The 25,607-nt window shown below is 35.4% G+C and overlaps 1 protein-coding gene and 1 pseudogene across 2 annotated transcripts in view; both read right to left on the minus strand.

The window, feature by feature from the left end:
- The window catches only part of BLTP3B (bridge-like lipid transfer protein family member 3B), a 112,577-nt gene that overhangs the window by 59,404 nt on the left and 27,566 nt on the right, over positions 1-25,607 (minus strand). For both annotated transcript variants that reach the window (XM_078449565.2, XM_078449566.2), the window contains 3 exons: positions 9,076-9,238; positions 6,909-6,947; positions 5,712-5,803 (listed from right to left, as the gene is read on the minus strand). In XM_078449565.2, the coding sequence (XP_078305691.2) occupies positions 5,712-5,803; positions 6,909-6,947; positions 9,076-9,238 (294 nt within the window). The remainder of the gene's footprint in view (positions 1-5,711; positions 5,804-6,908; positions 6,948-9,075; positions 9,239-25,607) is intronic.
- On the minus strand, positions 16,937-19,395 carry LOC132693899 (ubiquitin-ribosomal protein eS31 fusion protein pseudogene; annotated as a pseudogene).

A 25,607-nucleotide genomic window follows, 5' to 3' on the forward strand; every position in this document is an offset into this window, starting at 1 on the left:
CGGTCTCTTAAATACCGCATATGGTATTTATCTTTCTCTGACTTATCTTGCTTAGTATTATACTCTCCAGATCCATCCATGCTGTTGCAAAAGGCAAGATTTCATTCTTTTTTATGGCTGAATAATATTCCAATGTACATATACATATATCACTTTTTCTTTATTCATCAATTGATGGACATTTGGGCTGCTCCCATATCTTGGCTATTGTAAATAATATGACAATAAGATAGGGGTGCATTTATCTTTTCAAATTAGTGTTTTTTTTATTCTTTGGGTAAATACCCAGTAGAATTACTGGATCATCTGGTAGTTCTAGTTCTAATTTTTTGAGGAATCTTCATGCTATTTTCCTGAGTGGCTGCACCAGTTTGCATTCCCACCAACACTGCATGAGTGTTCCTTTTTCTCCACATCCTCACAAATACCTGTTTCTTGTGCTTCTGATTTTAGCCATTTTGACAGGTGTGAGTAAAGGTTACTCTTTAAATGAGGTTATTGTAATTATTATCCAAAGCTGCTTATTCTCAAGTTGCCAGATATCCAGACAACTGGGAATCCATAAATAAGAGAGCTAAATTCTTGACACAAAGAAGGTTACAGACTATAACTACAATATAATCTCATAATTCAGGAATAAAGTCAGAAAAAGTTCACATTTTCTAATTCAATTCAGCAAATATTTGTTGAACATCTACCATGTGCACTACGCTGGGAAATAAGGAAACCAAAATATAGTTGTGGTATTCTAGGGCTTGCAAGTTCCTTGGAGACGAAAAACACATATACCCTAAGAACTGAAACATTAAGGTAGTCTATAATTAAGTGCTTTAAAAATAGAATCATCACTACACTTGGTAGAAGAAATTGCTCATAACTAGGGAGAAATCTATCCAGGAAAGAAAAATGTATTTCCCTCAGGGAGAGATGGGAGAAAGGGAAATCTTACATTAGGGAAAAGAATGAGCGAGTGCAAAAAAGTAGGAAAGTAGAGGTCACAATGAGAATAATGAGTAGATGGGGTGCCTGGGTTAAGTATCTAATGCTTGATCTCAGCTCAGGTAGTGACCTCACAGTTCATGGGGATCAAGCTCCATGTCCAGCTCCATGCTGACAATGCAGGGCCTGCTTGGAATTCTCTCTCCCTCTCTCTCTGCCCCTCCCCTGCTCACGCTCTCTCTCAAAATAAATAAACATTAAAAAAAAAAAAGAAAAGAAAAAGGGAATAATGAGTAGGACAGTATGCTTGGAATGTAGATTATCAATATATTTTGGCAGGAGGGGTGGTGAAAATTTGCCCAAATGGCACATTACTTCAATTATCATCACTATGACCATTATTCCTAAATCCATCTCTATCCAGATCTCTCACTAGAACTTCAGACTGTTATGGGAATGCAAGCTGGCGTAGCCACTCTGGAAAACAGTATGGAGGTTTCTCAAAAAACTAAAAATAGAACTACCCTACGACCCAGCAATTGCACTACTAGGTATTTATCCATGGGATACAGGGATGCTGTTTTGAAGGGACACATGCATGTTTATAGCGGCACTATCAACAATAGCCAAAGTATGGAAAGAGCCCAAATGTCCATTGATGGATGAAGAAGATGTGGTGTATAAATGTATACATATACGTACGTACGTACACACACACACACACACACACACACACACACACACAATGGAGTATTACTCGGCAATCAAAAAGAATGAAATCTTGCCATTTGCAACTATGTGGATGGAACTGGAGGGTATTATGCTAAGTGAATTAGTCAGAGAAAGACAAAAATCATATGACTTCACTCATATGAGGACTTTAAGAAACAAAACAGATGAACATAAGGGAAGGGAAACAAAAATAATATAAAAACAGGGAGGGGGACAAAGCATAAGAGACTCATAAATATGGAGAACAAATTGAGGGCTACTGGAGGGGTTGTGGCAGGGGGGATGGGCTAAATGGGTAAGGGGCATTAAGGAATTTACTCCTGAAATCGTTGTTTCACTATATGCTAACTAATTTGGATGTAAATTTTAAAAAAGAAAAAAGAAAATTGAAAAAAAGAAAAAAGAAAAAAATGAAATTCAGAAAAATTCAGATGTCCAGCAAATATTTCCATCTGGATGCTTCTCACACATTTTAAAGCCAACATGCGTGAAAGTGAACCTATCATCTTTATTGATCGTGCACTTCCCTCCCCTCTACCTGCTGCTAGGCTTCCTTATTTTCTATCTCATTGAATAAGTAAATAAACTTCCTAATCCTCCAATGACTTATCTTTTAAATCAGGTAATACTCTGAGGTTACATGTGGGCTACATGAAATAATGCATATGAACCAAACAGCCCATGTCTTGATTCATGATACTTTATGAAACACAACTATTATTTATAGTACTAATAGCATTATATTCTTATTAATACTATGAAAAGTCTGGGTGAAAAAACATATGAAAAACTCAGCCTCAGTATCTTCATTTGTAAAATAAAAACAATACATATTTTGGGGTGCCAGGTGGCTCAGTTGGTTAAGCGTCCAACTTCAGCTCAGGTCATGATCTCACTGCTAGTGAGTTTGAGCCCCGCGTGGGGCTCTGTGTTGACAGCTCACAACTCAAAGCCTGGAGCCTGCTTCAGATTCTGTCTCCGTCTCTCTGCCCCTCCCCTGCTTGTGCTCTCTTTTTCTCTCAAATATAAATAAATAAACATTAAAAATAATTATTATTATACACATTTTCAAAAGGTTGCTGTGGTCCTTAAGTAAAATGGTGTTTGTACAATAGTTTATATAGTCCTTAGCTTGCCTTAGGTAATTTTGGTTGTTTACCTTGGGCTTAGAAAATTGAGAACTAAAGAGGAAGAACTCATCAGCATCCTAGGGAGAAGTTGCTTTAATCCCACGGACAAATATTGGTCACTTAGACAGAAATATTCCTGGAGTTGGAATGAATATATCTATAGTAATTATTTGGGAACACCCTCTGGAATATCCAATGTCATCTGTTCTAACCTATGCACATTGAAAAGTGTTACAACTTTGGGAAGCCAAAGTTGTTTGGCAAGCTGGTGCAGCCACTCTGGGAAACAGTATGGAGGTTCCCCAAAAAACTAAGAATAGAACTACCCTACAACCCAGCAATTGCACTACTAGGCATTTATCCAAGGGATACAGGTGTGCTGTTTTGAAGGGACACATGCACCCCAATGTTCACAGCAGCACTATCAACAATAGTCAAAGTATGGAAAGAGCCCAAATGTCCATCGATGGATGAATGGATAAAAATGATGTGGTATTTTTTACCACACACAGTGGAGAATTACTCGAAATCAAAAAGAATGAAATCCTGCCATTTGCAATCACATGGATGGAACTGGAGGGTATTATGCTAAGTGAAATTAGAAAAAGACAAAAATCATATGACTTCACTCATATGAGGACTTTAAGAGACAAAACAGAGATCATAAGGGAAGGGAAAGAAAAATAATATAAAAACAGGGAGGGAGACAAAGCATAAGAGACTCATAAGTATGGAGAACAAACTGAGGGTTTACTGGAGGGGTTGTGGGGGGGGGGATGGGCTAAATGGGTAAGGGGCACTAATGAATCTACTCCTGAAATCATTGTTGCACTATATGCTAATTTGGATACAAATTTTAAAAATAAAATTAAAAAATAAATAAATAAAATAAAAAGTGTTACGACTTTACTGGAGGATTTACCATTAGAGGCATGAAGCCTGAATCTATGACTAAGGTAGACAAGTTTCTGGTTATGTCATCCATTGTAAATTTAAAAGGTAAAACTCTAGTTTTCAAGTAAGTCTCTTCTAAGTTTGATTTATCTTCACATAGAAGTACATCTCCTCTATATGACACGGTAAAATCAAATTTCTGAACTTACAAATTTGCTAGATCATTAATCTATAGGACTATTATCAGGGCACCTGGGTGGCTCAGTCTGTTGGGCATCCAACTTCGGCTTAGGTCATGATCCCACAATTCATGAGTTTGAGCCCCGCATCGGGCTCTGTGCTGACAGCTTAGAGCCTGGAGCCTGCTTTGAATTCTGTGTCTCCCTCTCTCTCTGTTCCTCCCCTACTCATGCTCTGTCTCTCTCTCTCTCTCTCTCTCTCTCCTTCAAAAAATAAATAAATAAAAACATTAAAAAAAATTTTTTTTGGGGGGCGCCTGGGTGACTTGGTCGGTTAAGCATCCGACTTTGGCTCAGGTCATGATCTCACGGTCTGTGAGTTCAAGCCCCGCGTCGGGCTCTGTGTTGACAGCTCAGAGCCTGGAGCCTGTTTCAGATTCTGTGTCTCCCTCTCTCTCTGCTCCTCCCCTGTTCATGCTCTGTCTCTCTCTCAAAAATAAACAAACGTTAAAAAAAAAAAAATTTTTTTTAAAAAAATTTTTTTTTTTTAAATCTATAGGACTATTATCAACTCACCGGTCCTACACAGAAGGCCCTCCTGTTAAATATTAATTTCCCTGTATTTTAATCTCTTAGAGACAAAATCAAATAAATCAGTGTTTCCCCAAATTGTATAAGTATAAAGAATTGTTGAAAATATATAATCACAGTCTTGATAACCATTCTAAGACCTCAAGAATCCTAATTTCAAAAAAAAAAAAAAAAAAAAAGGACCCTAAGAGACTATAGATTAATAAGCACCCAAAGTGATTGCTACCATCAGGCAAGTCTGGAAAATGTTGAAGCAGATTAACCATAAGCCAAAATTATAAAGTACTATAAAAACATGCTGAAAGAGGAAGGTGGAAATGTATATGCATGTGTGTCTGTGTATCTGATGTGTACATTCATTCTATTTTTTATTTTATTTTATTTTTTTAAGATTTTATTTTTAATTAATCTCTACACCCAATGTAGGGCTCAAACTTATAACCCTGAGATCAAGAGTCGCATCTTCTACTAACTGAGCCAGCCAGGTACCCCATACGCATCCATTCCAAAGAAGAGTTTAACACTGGTTTTACACAGAACCTGGAACACTATAAAATGTTTAAGGCTGCCATGTTGTATAACTTGAAGAGGCACTAATCAAATTAAAATCTATGTGAACATTTTATATGAATAGGTGCACAATCCCAAAATTAGTGGAGACATCCTGCCTTAAAGAAATGAAATACAGTATGAGATCCAAATTTAATGAATACAATAAATGGGAAATTTTTTAAAGATTAAGATCTAACTTTTCAGCAAAACTTTGTGAAATGGCTCTCATGCTTCTACTTTATTAGCATCTGATTTTTATTTATCAAAATCCAATTTTTATAAAGTATGAGCATTCTATATTTAATGAGTTTTAGAATAACCCAAATGGCCTATAATTTTTTTAAGGCACCAACTTAACCCTTAAGAGTCATAAAAGTTCCACTGATGCACAGAATAAATAAATGATAGGCAAAAAAACTACTTAGAGACTAAGAAACTATCTGATTTATAGAAGCTTTTGGTTGATCATTACTATTTAATATCAAGGAAAGCAAAATAAACAAAAGAGGCTAAAAATAAATTCTACTATTTTGGCAGCACAATACCAAAACTGCAAATTGTTTGATGGGAAAGGTGACTGAAATAGAGATTGTCTGACATTAGGAAATTTTATGTCCCATCACTACAGATAACAGAGCTGACCAAAGAAAAGGACTCCCTTTGCCAGTCATGCAGATTAATGGAAATAGCTTACCTTTGTCCTGAAGCAGTTGCAATTGGTGATGGGCCATTAGGATTTCGTGGTTCTTCACATGTACTCATTTCCATTATTACTTTATCCAGGGACTAATAAAAATAACATCAAAAATGTAAAAAATTAGATACAGTATTTTATTTTATGTATGTTTTGAAATATTATGTAATGCTATTTTCTCTTTCATTTCTTTAGGAACAAAGTAAACAGTAAGCAAGCAGAGTCACTTTAAATGTCTTTCAAACAAATACCAAAACAGAAAACAATGTGCTCAGTCCTTTCTCAAGGAACTTATTATCTGATTAAAAAAAAAAAAAAAAAAAAAAAAAAAAAAGGCTGTGGGCATATACGATTATGAAAGAAAAAAACTACAAGTAGCCATATGCGGGTGAAATCAATAGATTTTACAGGAGTGCAATCTCTAGTCCCAGAATGTATAACATTAGTAATTGCTAAATGAGATTATGTATTAATGAATGGGACTTACCAATCTAAGACTTGAGATTTAAGACATATAACAATTAAAAATATGAAATATGAAAGAAATGTGGAAAGACATTCCCATAATGAAAAAATTTCTTTCAAGATAACAGTTTTTGTTGAAGATCAAATGTCTTTGGTAGTCATCACTAACAAAACTTAGTCATTCTTCATTCTCTATTTTAATACAGCATTTATTATCTGAAATTATCTTATTTGTTTACTTATTCATTGTCAGTCTCCTCTATAAAAATATTAAGCTCCCTCAGGAAATGGGGAAGGTGCTCAATAAATATTTGTGGAATAAATGAATCAATAAGTAACCAAATGACCAATCTTTCTTAAATTTTCTTTAAAAAAGAAAAGTATATTAATGTGCATATTATTTAATTTACTAGATGATTAAAATCAGAAACACAGAAAGCATGAATTAAATGTTATTAATACTGCCATAGTATATCAATAAAGAGCTAAATGATACAATAAAAATATACCAACTTACAACATAACACATGTGAAAATTTAAAGACCCTCCCATTTTAAGTTCAAACTTCTCATTTAAGGGCTGAGAAAACTAAGTACTATTCAAATAAAATGAAAGCTAATTAGTGGAAAAGCCAGAAGATCATATTTCTATGAAATAAAGCATTAATATTAGCAAAGTACTTAAATCATATCATATATAAATGTTTATTTCTGAGGTAAGTCAGAACTCACCAAACAGATGGGATGTGTTTTCAATTTTGTCCATGGGATCTACCAAAGAAAAATTAAAAAAACAAAAATTGTTTTCTTTAAAATCAATCATTAAAAAATAGCAATCAACACAGATGTTCTCTCTTTTAAAAAAAAAAGTTTATTTACTTAGAGAGCACGCCCACGCGCCCACGCGTGAGCGGGGTGGGGCAGAGAGAAGCAGGCTCTGTCCTGTCAGCACAGAGCCGAACATGGGGCTCAATATCAGGACCGTGAGATCATGACCTGAGCCAAAATCAAGAATCAGACACTTAACTGACTATGCCACGCAGATGCTCTCTTAATTTAGTGATAGATATACCAAATTTTATCAGATGACTTTTTTCTCAAATTGCAAAATAATAAACTGAGCAATTCATTCAGACTCTTAAAATCAGATGTACCTGTTTTGTATACGAAAAGACTACTAATCATTATTTTCTTGGTTATCTTTTAAAATAAGAATTTCAGTTCCTCTTAAGTTTCTTTTTTTCCAGACCTTAAAAATATGTTAACTTCTTTCTTCCTTCCTTCCTCCCTCCCTCCGTCTTTTCTTTCTTTTCCTTCCTTACTTCCTTCCTTTCCCTTCCTTCCCCTTCCTTCCTCCCTCCCTCCCTTTCTTCCTTCCTCCCTCCCTCCCTCCCTTCTTTCTTTCTTTCTTCCTTCCTTCCTTCCTTCCTCCCTCCCTCCCTCCCTTCATCCTTCCTTCCTTCCTTTCTTTCTCTCTCTCTTTCTTTCTTTCTTTTTCTTCTTTCTTTCAGGCTCCATACCCAATGTGGGACTTGCAGTCATGACCCTGAGATTAAAAAATCATATGCTCTACAGACTGAGCCAGCCAGGCACCCCTTAACGTCATAATTTAAGATTTCCCAGCAAAGCATGATGGGTGTTTTGTTCATTTAACTGTTCATGTAACAGTTTTTTCAATTCTAAAATTCTGACCATGGGGCACCTGGCTGGCTCAGTCAGAAGAGCATGTGACTTTTGATCTCAGAGTCATGAGTTCAAGCTCCATGTTGTGTGTGGAGATTACTTAAAAATAAAATCTTTTTTAAAAATTAAAAATAAAAGAAAATAAAATTCTGACCCATATTTTTGTAGATATTCAAGAAAAATACACAAACGAGGCTATTTATGTAAAATGTAGGTAATATCAAATAACTAATGTCCAAGCATGCCTTACACTGAAAAATCACATCTTTATAGATATTTGGGTTTATGGAGGATATAACAAAAATTAAAGGCGACAATCAAAGGATATTGGAACCTTTCCACACTCTTTTCTTTCGAGTCTAATTTTAATTTTATGAAACAGATTACTCATGCACTATTTCTACTGAGTAGACTCTCAAAACACCTGGTCTTTAAGGGCAAGAAGTGATATGACATACGATTAAATTCAAAGGTAAGTAGGAATAAATTTTAATAAGGAAAAATAACAATAATAATGAGGAGAAATAATAAACTTAAAAATCCTCAAGGAAGAAACAAATGAGGAAAAGAAAATTTCAAATAAAAGTATAATGTACAGAATAAGATACGTGTCTTGACGTCTTTATTTGAAATTGTGTTTACTTACTACAAATTTAAATTGTCCCAATTAACAAATATTATGAAAAAATATCTTTGAATATGTGCCAAATTTAGTCAATTATTTTATTAATAAACTACCAGTAATGGGGGAGCCTGGGTGGCTCAGTTGGCTAAGCGTCCAACTTTGGCTCAGGTCATGATCTCACGGTTTGTGGGTTCAAGCCTCATGTCAGGCTCTGTGCTGACAGCTCAGAGCCTGGAGCCTGCTTCGGATTCTGTGTCTCCCTCTCTCTCTACCCCTACCCACTCACTCTCTGTCTCTCTCTCAAAAATAAAAAAATATTAAAAAATAAATTTAAAAAAAACTATCAGTAATGTTATTTAAATGTTAGGATTAAACTTTAAAACTAAACTATAAATTACTATTATATTAGCATATGACTTCATTAAGTTCACCAGACACACATTCATGCAATTATTTAAACATAGTTATTTGTCTTTTTAAATTATATTAATAAAAATGCCTTTTTATAGATCTATAACAAAATACTTAAGAAATAGGAATGAAATAAAAACGGAAAATAGAAAATGCTTTCCACAGATATCAAAATCTCACCCTAATAGATGCTTTATTACAAAAAACTTTGTTGATAGCAAGCCATGTTGGCAAATCCAACATATTCTGGAGCACTTCTTCATCCAGCTCCAAATTCTTCAATTCACCTTCTCCTTTGAGGGTACTCAGATTTATCTTGTCAGGAGATAAATTTTTAGTAAATCTGAAAGAGAATATATATTGCATTTATTTTAGTGTCAGTTATTGTACCACAGTCATTCTTGCAAATATACAGAGCATTAAAAATGTAATAGCAGCACAAAGAAACACAAAACTGCAGTGACAAGCTCTACTTTAATCCATGTTTTTTGATCCATTTTCGTTATTACTGTTTTGATCTCTTATCCATAGCTCTCTTACATAAAGCCTGCAGTGTTTTCAGCATACATTTGAATATCATATTCCCATATACAATCAAACTCTGGTTCTTACTGCCTTTCAAGTTTATGAATATTTAAGTAGTGTCTACTATTTCCAGGTACTATGTGAGGCAGTGGGGATAGCTCAAAGCCATCCCACATCACATGATATTCACTTTGCTACAGACCACTTGGCAGAAAGAGATATTCCTCTTCTATGAACCAACCTACAAAGAAGGTTAAGGGGACCCTTTAGAAGTAGCATCAGTGTTGCCACCATTTATCATTTCAAGAACAATATCAGAAGTTATCAGTACTCCTTTTAGAATCATCCAGAGATTCCTACCTTTAAAAACTAACCCAGATCATTCAGAAATATATCAGAGTACACAAATCTTTCTCTAAAAGGTCTCTGACAAAGAGGATCATGCAACTCTACTTGGCAGCCAATTTCAGTGTTTCCTATGTGACATTTAAAGATACCAATTATTTATAATCCTAAATTGGCTGTGCAAATACCATTTACCCATTCTGTAGTTCAACTAAATGAAGTATAGAGTGCTTAATGAAAGTGCCAAAAGTCACATGGGAGAGTGGACCCTAAATTCTAATTAAAGAACACAGATTCTCGATGATGAAAAATGAAAATTCTTAAACCTAAGAAAAAAGATTGCAAGTAACAATAAAATTTTAAATAATACTGGACATTTTCCAAGGGTTTACTGCGTTCTTTGTTTGCAATCATTATTACTTCATCTAATTCCCACGATAACCCATTAGGGTCAATACTATTTTTATTTCCACTGTTTAGATGAGTAAACATAATGAGAAACTAACATATTTGCCCAATATCTCAACTAATTATGATGATAAGAGTAATAATAAAAGAGCTAAGATGCAAGTACAATGTTCAATTCACGCCCATCTGAAAGGATGATGAACTACAGGTTGTGCACAGACACTACAAATGTCAGCAAATTGGCAAAGTACTCCAGGTCATCTACACTGAACAAGTACTGTGACGGAAGGCGAATGGCACAATTGTCCATATGGGCATTCATCCTGGCAAGATGGCCATCACTAGACTAAAACTAGAAAAACACCACAAAAGGATCCTTGAACATAAAGCCAAATCTCGCCAAGTAGGAAAAGGGCAAATATAAAGAAGAAACTATTGAGAAGATGAAGGAATAAAGTAATCTTATATTCAACTTTAAATAAAAACTGTTCAAATGAAAAAGTAAATAAATCAAACAGCCCTAAAAAATGAAAAACTGCTAACTGCCCAGGAAGTGCTTTTTTCAAAAATGAAACTACTGACAAAATTAACTACTGGGTAACAAGAGTTATCAGCCAGTCTTCTACCATTTTTTGAAACTAAATATTAAAGGAATAAGATATACAGGTTATGCCCAATACATCAACAAGAATACCTATCAATATACACATGCTTCCCATTGACTCTAAACCAGAATTTTTTGAGCCATATTTTATCTGGATTCATATTTTTTCACAGAAGGTCAACTGAGAAATGCAGAATTCATATTTAACCCATATTTGACCAGTGATGCTAGGTTATATTATACTTACCACCAATCATGTTTGGTTTAATACTATGATGTTTCCTGATAGGTTCCCACCCCTAATCATATAGGAATGGCCTGCCACTACCTCAAGGCACACTATTAGAGCTAGAAGGGAGCATTCAATGCCTACTTACTGAGAATTCACTATTCATACACATATACTGACAAGCAGTACACTCAAGATGTCCTTGCCTTTGTGCAGTTCTCAATTCAGCTGGTAGACAGAACACCAAAAAGCATGATTAAGAGAGAATACAGTACAGGGCTTTAATCTAGAGCTTCTCTGAAAACAGGGACTTTTGAGCTGATATCTAAGAATGAGTAGAAATTAACTGGGCAAGGAAAAGAAGGGAGTCAGGGAAGAAAGAGTGTTCCAAGTAGTGGGAATAAAACATACAAAGGAAGGTTCTCAGGAAGGAGGGAGCATGGTATAAAATAGAACGGAAAAAAGATCAGCATCTACAATGTAACAAGAGGGCCAGAAGAGTAGAAGATAAATCTGAAAGGACAATGGAGGGACTTGATTCTACAAGGCCTTAAGCATTACATTCATTCATTCATTCATTCAATAAATTTTAATTGATACCTATAAATTAACAGACAATGGATATATGACAATGAACAAAACAGATAAAAATCTCTGCCTTCATGGAACTTAAGGGGGCTGGGTTCTGAAAAGAATGAAAAAATAAGTTAAATATATAGTAAGCCAGATTCTGACTACGGAGAAAAAAAAAACAAAGCAATATAGTAATAAGATAGCAGGGGCAAGCAGAGGACATTTTAATTTTTAAAGGGATGGACAGGAAAATCCTCAGTGAAAAGATGACATGTGGGCAAAAAGATCTGAAGGAAGTGAAGGAGGTAGCTATATAAATATCTAATGAAAAGAAAGCTCTAGGCCAAGGAGAAGCAAAGGTAAAAAAGTTGAGGTGGGAACATGCTTGGCATGTCTGAGAAATAGCAAGAAGGTTAATGTGGCTACAGGAAATGAACAAAAAGGCAAGACTAAAAGCAGATGGAGTAAGTTAGAGAAATAAGAGGAGACAAATCATGTGGGACCTTTAAAGCCACTCTAAGGACTCTGGTTTTTACTATGAGTAAAAATGAAAGTGATTGGTTATTGGAGATGGTTTTAACTAGAATAGGAAACTTCAACTTTTAAGGGTCACTCCACTGAGAATATATGAAAGGGTGGACATGGACAGAAGCAGGCAGCCCAGACAGGAGGTTATTGCGATACTCCAGGTAAGAGAAGATGTTGCCTTCTTCAAGAATATATGTCTTGAGGGGCGCCTGGGTGGCGCAGTCGGTTAAGCGTCCGACTTCAGCCAGGTCACGATCTCGCGGTCTGTGAGTTCGAGCCCCGCGTCGGGCTCTGGGCTGATGGCTCGGAGCCTGGAGCCTGTTTCTCATTCTGTGTCTCCCTCTCTCTCTGCCCCTCCCCCGTTCATGCTCTGTCTCTCTCTGTCCCAAAAATAAATAAAAAACGTTGAAAAAAAAAAATTTTAAGAATATATGTCTTGAATCAAGAAGGAAAAGTAGGAAGTGACAGAAAGGGAACAATCTAGATATATCCTAAGGTAAAGCCAACAGGAGCTGATTAAACAGAATGAAGTCAAGGATGACTCCAAGGTTTTTACTCTGAGTAAATGGAAGGATAGAGTTGCCATTTTTCAGGGTAAAGAAAAAGAGGGAAAAATAAGTTGGGGATTAAGGATCAGAATTTAGGCTTTGAACAGTTTAATTAAGAGATGACTATTAGATAATCCAAGAAGAGATGCCAATTAGGTAGTCAGATATTGAAATCTCATTCTGTAGCTGCAGATACAAATTTGGTAATCACCAATGTTATAGATATTTGTGGCTACAAGATGAAGACAGAAAATCAAATGGCTCAAAGACTATGGTCAGAGACCACTAAGAAGACAAGGAAATGTAAAAGAAACCAATAAAGGAGATTAAAAAAGAAGAACCAGTGAGGTAGGAAAGAAACCAGGTTGTAACCAGGTTTTGTTTTTTTATTAAGGTAAGAGAAAACTCAGCAAGCTTATACACTGGTGACAATAATGCAGAAAAAAGAAAACTACTGATGGTGCAGTAAGGACAGACAATTGCTAGAGCAGAATCCTGAGTAGATGAAAGCAGATGTGGTACACAAGAGGAGGGGTTGGCTTTGAATAGTTTTGACTTTGGAAAGCATGTAAATACATACATAAAAAAACAAAATGAGAAAGAATGAGAAAAGGGGAAGCATCTAAAATTGAAAGGAAATTTAAACAAATGAACCTAATTGTACTTTAAAAATACTGTAAGCATATTCAAGGGGAAGATAGGAAGAAAAGAAGGACAAAGGGACAGACAAAGACTATCTGAGTAACTCATGAACACAAATTTGACTCTATGTCCTTAATGGTGGGCAGGATGGGATGCGTGGGTGTGTGTGTGTGTGCATGTGGGAAGGGTTAGTGGAGAAATCAAGGAACATCCTGACTGGTTATGTACAAGAATGTTCTTGATCTCAATGGTATTTGCAAAAGGAAAAAAGTGAAAGCACTTAAATGCCCAAGGGGAAATAATCCCTTTACTTATGATATATCATGCTACATACGTATCAGGTAATATGTGTTGCCAACCATATAAAGAAAATGCCTATATTATTATGGTGAAAATTCAAGGTTCAAAATTACAATATGATTTCAATTACGTAAAAAATGCATTAGAAAATGTCAAATATCAAGAGTACCTTTGGTTGGTAAGATTTTAGATTTCTTCATCTTTATACTTTTCTATATGTTTAAATGTTCTAATAAGTATATGCCATTTTTATAAAAACAAAAGTTCATCAGAAACCCAAAAGATAGGCCTGACAGGAGTAAAAATGAAAGATGAAAAGATTAAAATACATGTCATTAACAAGAAATTATACCTTCAATTTAGTACGTACTAAAAGGACAACATCTGCAAAGAGGATGAGCCTTAAAGTCAGACAAGTCAGTCTGAATTCTTGTTTAGCTACTTATTGTGATACCTCTCTGCCTCAGTTTGCTCACCTATAAAATGGGGAAAATAACACCACCTCACACAATTTTAGTGAGGACTAAAGATAATATGGAAAGCATCAGGTACAAAACAGATATCCAAATAACAGTTCTCTTTTTCCTTCCCTCTTTCTATTTAGATTAAATCATGAACACATTGATTATAGTTTTAACTGAACCAATATCAAAAGTTCATGTTTATCCAAATAATACTTCAAAATAGCCAAGGTAGGGGCGCCCGGGTGGCTCAGTCGGTTAAGCGGCCGACTTCAGCTCAGGTCATGATCTCGCGGTCCGCGAGTTCGAGCCTCGCGTCGGGCTCTGTGCTGACGGCTCAGAGCCTGGAGCCCGTTTCCGATTCTGTGTCTCCCTCTCTCTCTCTGCCCCTCCCCTGTTCATGCTCTGCGTCTCTCTGTCTCAAAAATAAATAAACATTAAAAAAAAATTAAAAAAAAAAAAAACAAAAAAAAAAAAAACAAAATAGCCAAGGTATAGAGTTAATCTTGAAAACATATTAATATTGCTCATCTATTAAACTGTTTTAAATAGAAATCAGAAGATATATTGGTAACTTACATTCACAGCTATTAAAAAGCTGATTCCCTATACTGGGTAAGCAGTGTGTATATATCAAATTATTTATCTTCAATTATTCATATTAGGCATTAATTTACATATATTTCAGTTTTGTACAACTGTTTCCCAATCATTTATTAATACGTTTCTTCCAAAAACAGAAACAGGAGAATGATTCTTCAGCAACATTTGTCATAATTTAATTGACAAAGGAAAAGAAGACCTTCATTACATGTATATACTAGGCAAACAAAGGGATGAAAACTCACAAAAGAGTATTAAGGCGTGGAAGAGGTATTTTTCTACCTATGCTTTTTCCAAGTGTTGCTACAGCTCTTTGAACTAAATTGCCATCTGAGATCCCCAGATAATTGTATTACTCTACTGAATAGTATAATTGAGAAGGGCCTGATCCTAAAGAGAATAATCTGTTATATGAAATAAACCACTACTGCTCACTAAAGAACAATTTAAAGCTCTAAACAATTATATAAACATTTTAAAACTGAACTTTAAAAATATGGTAAAAATTTAAGTCAATGAATTAAACTTCTGAATAATTATTTATTGACTGAAAATGGAGGGGTAGGAGAAATGAAACATAACATATATATAAAACCAACATAGATGTTAACAAAGACTCAAAACAAGGATAAAGGAGAAAGCTGATTGACCTGAATATATCAAAGCCGTATAACAGCACAGAACAAAGTCATAAAAATTTTAGGGCACAATTCTTACTGATTTTTTTATTTTCAAAATTCAGAAACACAGCTTCATTACTATCTACACTATTATGCCAGGCAAAGTGGTTTATTTTAAAATAAACATGTGTCCTCCACTCTAACATCAGTATTGTCAAAATAAATAAGTGTTTATTTTGAGAGACAGAGTGTGTGTGTGAGTGGAGCAGGGGCAGAGAAAGAGAATTCCAAAAAGGCTCCACGCAGTCAAGTGAAGAGCCTGATTCCAGGCTTGATCCCACAAACTGTGAGATCATGATGTGAGCCAAAATCAAGAGTCGGACCCTCAACCCTAGCATGAAATAAATTTTAATATGAATGTACATATTTTATTGGTTAATTTTATGGTTTATTTTTAACAATGTAACAATTTAAAAACATACTTAAAACATGAAAACAGCTTCTACTTCATCCAAAATTTTCTTTAATTACACATAACACATGAAAATACATTTACTAGTTTTTTCAGTAGTAACAACAAAAATAGCTAACTAGAGAAATAAAATTTCCAAATGGAAAGAATGTGTTTGACTTAGATTATGCATTTATTACATGCAAAGCACTGTGCTAAGTAGACATTTATGGCAAAACAAAGTTAAGTCCATAATCAAAGATTTATAATTTGCTTAAGGTAACAGGCGATAACGCCCAAAAAGTCAAGATTTCCAGCTTTGTAATAAAAATGCCATTTACTACACAACCTCTCTCTGTTTTAGTTTCCCTATCTGTGGAATGGAGATAATAATAATAATACCTGCTTCATGGGGCTGTTCTGAGGATTAACTGAGTTATAACATGTAAAATGCTAGGAAATGTCCCTAATACGTAGGAAAACTCAGGGAGTGTTAGTTATTATTAACACAAAGACACAGGTTAAATAAAATTATGAACACAGAAACCTTATATAACGAGTGGTTAAAATTTTTCAAAAAACTTTTTTTTGGCTTGATAAAACATGAGGTATGCAACAGATCATAAATCAAAAAGCATAAATTTACTATAAAAGCATAAATGTTACTATAAATTTTAGTTGTGATTTATTTGAACTTTCATCAGATCCATTCTACAGCTACATCATAAAAACAAAGATCATAAAGTTTTATTAGCTAAAGCAACCTGAAACAGATTTCTGAAATGTACCATCTCCAAGTTAAATACAGTACTTGGGGGGTAGAATCACTTACAGCTCACAAGAATCTCATCAGAGTTTATAAACTCTTTTCTGACCCACTTACCTACCTTCTTCTACACCTACCTCTTTGCAATCATGTAATAAAACCCTGGGACATTCTTTTCAAACCTCATCAGTAAATCTGCATTTCTTGAGTTATTTACTTTGTCCTGAAATTGTTTATGGTTCCTGTTATTGTACATGTTATTAAAGATTCACATCAATTTCTACCATTCTTCTAGACTTAGTAATTGGCTGTACTACTTGACAATTATTTTCTCAAATTACAGTTTTAACTAGAAATAATCGTTAAAAATTTTTTTTAATGTTTATTTTTGAGACAGAGAGAGAGAAAGGGAGAAAGGGAGAAAGGGAGGGAGGGAGGGAGGGAGGGAGAGAGAGAGAGAGAGAGAGGGAGGGAGGGAGGGAGGGAGAAAGAGATGGCACAAGCAGGAAGAGCAGAGAAAGAGGGAGACACAGAATCTAAAGCAAGCTCTAGGCTCCGAGCTGTCAGCACAGAGCCCAACGTGGGTCACACACCCACGAGCCACGAGATCATTGACCTGAGCCGAAGTCAAGACGCTTAACTAAATGAGCCCTATAGGTGCTTCCCCCCCTTTTCTTTCTTTCTTTCTTTCTTTCTTTCTTTCTTTCTTTCTTTCTTTCTCTTTCTTTCTTCCTTTCTTCTTTCTTTCTTTCTTTCTTTCTTTCTTTCTTTCTTTAACTTCTGAATGGTTTAATTGCCAAATAGTTGGAAATGATTATTGGTTAAGGAAAGGTCCAAATCAATACAGCTTTTTTTTTTTTTTTTAGTTCATATCTTTTATTAATCCATATACAATTACTTGTCTTCTGGTTTGTTAAAGCAATAGGTCAGACAACATTTGCCACAATAATGTCTGTCAAAGTGTCTGATATTAAGAATTCCAGTACATTCATCTGAAGGGCACTCCTGATGAAGGCTACTGATTTTGCCATTTTCATCCACCTTATAGTACTTCAGGACAACCAGCTTAACTTTGTTTATGTTTTTTCTTCTTGAGAGTGGTGAAAGACTTCTCTTCCTTTTCTCAGCAACACCAAGTCTCAACACAAGATGAAGAATGGACTACTTTTGAATGTTGTAATCAAAGTACATCTATCTTCCAGTTGCTTGCCAGCCAAGATCAGTCTCTGATGATCAAGAGGAATTCCTTCCTTATCTTGGATCTTGGCCTTTACATTTTCTATTATATCCAAGGGTTCAATCTCGCAAGTGATAATCTTCCCCATAAAAGTTTTCATGGAAATCTGCATCTTGCCAGCGGTTCCACCTGGCGGTGCTCTCGTGGGAAGGGCGAATCCCCAGGAACAGAGTGGGGTCCAGGAGGTTCTCGGGCCACATGGGGAAAAGCGGTTCCACTGCTGGAAGGACACCTGGCAGAGACTGTTGAAGCCACCCAGTCCCAGCAGACCCCAGAAGGCAGCCACATTCGCTGGTACTGTGGCAAGGTCGTTAAGGGTGAAGCCTGATGCCAGATGTGTGTTGTGATTTTTCATAATCCCTGAAACGCTGCTGCTACACTGTCTTGCGAACTTTTTCTGGGGCGGACTGGCACCTGGCCGCAGTCCTGGGGCACCGGCAGCAGCAGGGTCCAGAGGGCGTTCCTGGGTGCAGCCGACATTCGGCCATCATTCATTCGGCCATTGCTCAGTGAGCCAAATCAAAACAACATTTATTACATCTTTAAAATATCACAAATAAGGAGCACCTGGGTGGCTCAGTCAGTTAAGCATCCGACTTCAGCTCAGGTCATGATCTCATGGTCCATGAGTTTGAGCCCTGCATTGGGCTTTGCACTGACAGCTCAGAGCCTGGAGTCTGCTTTGGATTCTGTGTCTCCCTCTCTCACTGCCCCTCCCCCACTCACTCTCTGTCTCTCAAAAGTGAATAAACGCTTAAAAAAGTTTAAAATAAAATATCACAAAAAAGTCTGAAAAATCATCCAGAATCTTGCTGTTTCTGTAGCTGGACAACTTAAACCTTATTCATCAAGCTGCTGAACTGTCCCTTTTTCAGAAACATAGATACTATCCAAAAATTTTCTGATATCCTTATTGTGTAACCATTGCTTGCTGAATCAGAGCAGCTGAGTTTGATACAAGTCAATGTCATTTCCTTCAAGAATTAACTCATTGTTCTGGGCTTATGATACAGCACAAGCAACACCTGGCCTCACCTGTAGAAGTATTTTTCACCCAAGAAATTTTGGATTTCGACAAGAGAACCATTCTCCTGAATAACAACACTAATGGGGAAGTGAACACAGACATCTTGTAATGGAAGCCCAGTGTAACGCCCTTGATCATGTTCTGTACATGACTATAGATGGTGCAAACAATAGCCAGTTTTTCTCTATTTCCCCACCATTTGTCAACTCAGAGCCTCTTCTTTTACTTTCCAAGACTGAGTCCTACATTGATGTGACTGAAAAGTCCCTTCACAGGGTTCCTCTGGAGCCCTTTACAATAACAGTGCATCCCTTCAGAGTGATGTTGACATTTTCTGGAATGTCTGCGGTCTGATTGCTAGAATGGTCTTCATTCTCGCAGTAGATGTGGCAAAGAGAGCAGAAATAATCATCTCCATTCTGTGATATTTCATGCTATAGCATGAACAACTAGATTTTACAAGGAATTTAACAATGCATGTTAAATCGTTTGATTATGAAACTTGTAATCTGAAGTTCTTGGGAGAACTTCAAGGGGTCCAAGATACTTTATCATATTTTCAAAGGAGACTTTTAGAGCCAAAGAAAAGATAATCAAAACCACTGCCTTAAAGAAAAAGGATTAATTGTAACCATCCAGATAATAAACTTCAATATTATAATTTGATTTTCAATACTGTTATTTAACATAATTAACTTGTTATTAATAAACAAACACTGCTTAGGGTGGCTGTCCAGCTACCAGTGATTCTATCTTCCCAGAGAAAGGCTATAAATACAGGAGAAAGGTGCATACCTAAGACATTTTAACATACCCTGGGTACAGCTAATTGATCTAGAAGTTGAAAAGGCATCTAGGCTGTTTAATCAGATTCTTTCCTTCAGAAATTTGAAACTAAAATACTATTTTAGTATCAAGGTGATAAATAACAAAGGAGTATGACTGACAGAAAACATAGATCCAATATTTTAGAACGTAAAGGCACCATAAGGGCGCCTGGGTGGCTCAGTTGGTAAAGCATCCAACTTTGGCTCTGGTCATGATGTCATGGTTTGTGAGTTTGAACTCGCATCAGGCTCTCTGCTGTCAGCACACAGCCCACTTTGGATCGTGTCTCCCTCTCACTCTGCCCACCCCATCCCACCCCCCACTCTCGTGCACACACTCTCTCTCAAAAATAAATAGTTAAAAAAATATATTCAAAAAAAAGTACGTAAAGGTACCATTAAAGATTCTTCTCCCATCATTGTTCCATTCTCCTAAATTGGGCCCAACTCAGACCTATAAAATAAACTAGTAAGTGAAATCACTAGCTGGTATCTCAAAATTGTGCTTCCCTACAAGGATTAAATTTTCATTGTATATGAAGACCTATTATAAAAACCAGTATCTATGTTTAAGCAAATTTAGTAGCTTTTGCTTGATTTTATTCAAAACAGTATTTCTAGAAGAGAACAAATTACCTTAAGACTACATGTTAAGATCATACAAGAGAAGATATTCCTGGAGAGACTTCCCAAAATCTGATAGACTATCAAGTCCTTTGGCTAGGAACAGTAAGTTATTAATCTGCAACTAATTACATCCTTCCATAGTCCATGGACTTCATCATGCAGACATAAAGATAACTCTACTCAAAACTAAGAAAAACAGATGAAGCTTTTCTAAGGAAACCCATATTTCCTCATTTTCTCCATTATCTAACCCCATTTACACCTTTTAATCTGGCACTCTCAGAGTTACTTGCTTTCTTGCCCTACTCTATATGCTTTATTATCTTCAGGCTCAAAAAGTGAACTAGTTATTTTCAAAAATGTTGATATAAGATAGGTCAAGGAATACACTTTATTTCTTTTAGTACTTACAGAAACACCCACACAATTAAAATGAAAATTTCACAGAGCAATAGTTTAATACAGTCTGATATTTTCTATTCTATTTCATTCTTTCAAAAGTCATTACAACCTATCACAGAGATTTCACAAGGCAAGTATAACTCACAGTTTAACAGAAATATATAAGAAGTACATCATGACTAAGTATGAAGATTGGTTTAACATTCAAAAATCAACCAGCATAATTTACCATATTAAAAAGTAAAATCACATGATGATCTCAATGAGACATAAAAAAGCACTGGACAAAAGTCAATAGCATGCATGGAAAAATAACTCTCAACAAACTAGGAACAGAAGAGAACTTCCTCCAAACTACAGAGGACATCTATGAAAATCCTACAGCTAAAATCATACTTAAAGATGAAAGATTAAAATGTTTTGTCCCTAAAACACAGACAAGGCAAAGATATTTGCTCCTACCACTTCTATTCAGGTTCTAGCCAACAAAATGAGGCAAGAAAAAAATAAAAGACATTCTGTTTGAAAAATAAAACTGCCTTTTTTCTTCAGACGACATGATCATCTGCATAGAAAACCATACAGAATCTTTTTAAAAGGCTACAGAAACTAATAAATGAGTTGAGCAAGGTTACAGGATATAAGAGCAGTAGAAAAAAATAAAATTAATTGAAGGGACACAGGAAACAAGTGAAAGAACTCCCAATGGCTAAAGCTGGAACAATTTGGTCAATAAATTATTAGATTATAACTCAAAATATAAAATAAATATACATGAGTCCACATAGATATAAATACATGATTGAGTAAACAACTGGGAGATAAGACTAAATCTCCCACACAGAAAATTTCCAAATAACTTATGTTTTCTCTATTTCAATCTCAGGGAAGTGGAACATAACCCTTCACTCCTTTTGTGTATGGCTGCTTTTCTTTCCAAAGTATACAGTATGAAAGTGAGCAAAAGAGTAACTTTATGGTGGAGAATCTGACAAAGGCCAACATGGACAATATGACATGTTGATAGTAGGTACTTTTGATATGACATAATAAAAATGGCATTTTTCCTCTGTGATCTTTTTGCCAAAAACCCATAACCCATTCTAGTCATGAGAAAAAACATTACACAATAATTGATTGAGAGACACTCAACAAAATATCTAACCAGTCTTACTGAAAACTCTCAAGACCATCAAAATGAAGGAAAGTGTGAGAAACACCCAGGAGGAGCCTAAAAAACATGATCACTAAATATAATGTGATATTCACAATGAGACGTTAGGTAAAAAAGGAACAAAAAAAGGACGTTAGGTAAAACTTAAGGAAATTCAAATGAAGTATAGGCTATACTTAATAAGAATTTATAGGGGCGCCTAGGTGGCTCAGTCGGTTAAGCGTCCGACTTCGGCTCAGGTCATGATCTTGCGGTTTGTGAGTTCGGCCCCACATCGGGCTCTGTGCTGACGGCTCGGAGCCTGCAGCCTGCTTTGAATTCTATGTCTCCCTCTCTCTCTGCCCCAACCCTGCTCATACTCTGTGTATCTCTGTCTCTCAAAAATAAATAAATGTTAAAAAAAATTTTAATAAAAATAATAATTTATAAATATTGGCTCATTAATTGAGACAAATGTACCATACTAATATAAAATATTAATAATAAGAGATGGACTCCAATGCTATTGAATCCTGTCCTTTTCATTTTTTTAAATAGGCCATGAATAGCTAATTCTTAAAATCTTGTTTTTCTCAACCATAGAAAAATCTGTCATGTATACCTTATATCAAAGGGGTAAATGAAAGGTTCTAATGACTCATGAAAATTGTTTGAGAGCATAAACCCAAAGCATAACACAGAAAAATTCTTATTAAAACTATGAGAAGCCTAATAAAAATCTTTGCTATAGGCCTCTCCACCGATATTACTTCTTAAATAATAAAATTTTCCAGCAATTCTTATATGCAGATTTTTGTTTTAGTAACTTAGCAGAGAACATTGTGCAGGGGAATAAACGGCTGCCTCAGAACTGCTGCTCAGAATAAATATTTATAAACCTGCCAACCTGGCACTGATTTTTTATAGAATGAATGCAAGCAAGAAATCCAAAGCTTATTTTTTTTTCACAGAAAAATATTTTAATACAGACTTTCAGCAGAGAAGTTGACCAGTATATCCTAGTAAAATGAGATAAATGAACAGTGTTTCACTGCACTATATGGTAATCCCTCCACAAAAATAAAAATAACTGCAACAGAAGGGAGTCTGGGTGGCTCACTCAGTTAAGCTTCTGACTTCAGCTCAGGTCATGATCTCACAGTACATGGGTTCGAGCTCCGCTTCGAGCTCCGTGCCGACAGCTCAGAGCCTGGAGCCTGCTTCGGATTCTGTGTCTCCCTCTCACTCTGCCCCTCCCCTGCTCATGCTCTGTCTCTCTTTCTTTCTCTCTCTCAAGAATAAATAATAACTACCATAGAGGAAATCACACACGTAAACAATTGGGGAGATGGGATGTGAGGTATATGAAAACTCTCTGTATTATCTTTACCACTTTCCTATAAACCTGAAAGTATTCCAAAATAAAAACCTTATTTTAAAAGGTCATTTAAGTTGCATATAGAAAGTTTATCTATTTTGTTGTATGTAAATTACACTAAAAAAAAAACATACATTATTTCCATGTGCTAGCAGCAATTGGAAACTGAAAATTTTAAAGTACCACTTACATTAATATGACAAGCATGAAATTTTTAGGGATAAATCTGATAAAAGTATATAAGACCTATATATTGTAATTTTAAAAGACATAAATAAAGGGAGAAATAACACATAGGTAGATCAGAGGACTCAGTATTTTAAAGATGTCAAGTTTCCTCAAATAGAATTATAGACCCTAAGCAAATGCCCAGCAGACTTTTTGGTAGAAACAGGCTGATTCCGAAATTTATGTAAATATATAAGATGTAGAATGTCTAACTTTAAAAAAGATGAACAGAGTTGGAGGCCTTGTACTACCAATTTCAAGACTTCTTAAAAACCTACACTGGGGCACATCACTGGCTCAGTCAGTACAGCATGCAACTCTCAGGGGTCATGAGTTCAAGTCCTACATTGGGCAAAGAGCTTACTTATTAAGTAAACAAACAAACAAAAAAAAAAACCCACAACAAAACAAAACAAAACCCTACAGCATTCAAAATAGTCTGAGACTGGTGTAAAGATAGACAAATGAACAACAGAGCAAAATAGAGCGTCCTGAAATAGAACCAAATTTATAGTAAGGGGATTTTCAACAAACGTGCAAAAGCAAATCAATAAGAAAAAGCATTTTTAATAAACTGTGGGAACAACTGTATAGCCACTGCCAAAAGAAAAAGAAAAAAAAAAAAAACAAACCTTGATACTTACCTCACATCATAAACAAACATTTAAATATAACTAGATCACAGACCAAAAGCCAATAACTGAATCTATAAAATTGCTGTAAGAAAATAAAGTAGAAAATCTTGGTGATATTGGGCCTGGCAAAGATTTCTTTAACATAACAAAAACATGCACAAATCATAAAAGCGAAACCAATACTTTAAGTTTTATCAAAATTAAAAACCCGCCTATCAAAAACACTGTTACTAAAGGAGAAACCACAGAGGGAGAGAAAATATTTATGAAACGTGTTTGAAAAAGGACTTGTGTCTACAGTACATAAAGAACTCTTGCAATTCAAAAGTAAGACAACTCATTAATTAACTAGACAAAAGATTTAAACAGACCCGCAAACCAAAGAAGACATACAGATGGCAGATAAGCAGATGAAAAGATGTACAATATAGCCAGTCAATTGGGAATTGCAAATTAAAAACCACAGTAACACACCATTACTTACCACTAAAATGAGAAAATTAAAAAGACTGACAATAATGAGCATTGTTGAAGATGCGGAGCCACTGGAACTCTAATCTTACATATTTGCTGGTGAGAACATAACATGTACACTTTGGAAAGCTGTTTACCAGTTCCTTAAAAATTTATGTATATACCTATCTATAACCCAACCATTCTACTCCTAGGCATTTACCCAAGGGAAATAAAAAGCATGTATCCTCACAAAGACTTATACATGAATGTTTACAGTAGCTTCATTTGTAATAGTAGAAAACTGGAAACAAACTAAATGATCATCAGTAGGTAAATAAACACCTTGTGACATATTCAAAATGGAATATATTCAGCAGTAAGAGAGAATGCATAAAACAGATTAATTGTAAAATAATTATGCCGAGGGCAAGAGGTCAAAAAAAGGTATACTATATGATTCACTTATACAAAATTCTAGAAAATGCAAATTAATCTACATGAAATAGATTATACAATAACAAAAGATGAGGCAGGAGGAGAGGAAGGAGAAAATTACCAAGGGGCATGAGGAAACTTAAGGGCATATGTCAAAATTTATCAAGCTGTATACCTTAAATATGTGCAGTTTAATTGCATGTAAATCAATTATATTTCAATAAATCTGTTTAAGTCATATATACTTTTTTAAATGTTTATTTATTTTTGAGAGAGACAGAGATTGCATGCATGCACACAATCAGTGGCAGGGGAGGGGCAAAGAGGAAGACAAAGATTCCCAAGTAGGATCCACACTGCAAGCAGAGCCCAACACAGGGCTCAAACCCATGAACTGTGAGATCATGACCTGAGCTGAAACCAAGTTGGATGCTCAACCAACTGAGCCACCAAGCTTCCCCACTTTTTTTTTTTTTTAATGTTTATTTATTCGGGGGGGGTGGGGAGTGTTCGTGTGTGCAAGTGGGGTAGAGGCAGGGAGACAGGATCCCCTTTATTGCATATTACAAAAATAGTCAAGATAAACTATAAATTGAGAATGCTCAAAAATGAAGGTAATTTATAATGAACACACCTTGACACACACACACACACACACACACACACACACAAACCTATGTGTACAGGTGTATACATACTTCCTA

The sequence above is a fragment of the Panthera onca genome, chromosome B4, assembly GCF_046562875.1.
Source record: "Panthera onca isolate mPanOnc1 chromosome B4, mPanOnc1 haplotype 2, whole genome shotgun sequence".
Taxonomy (NCBI): domain Eukaryota; kingdom Metazoa; phylum Chordata; class Mammalia; order Carnivora; family Felidae; genus Panthera; species Panthera onca.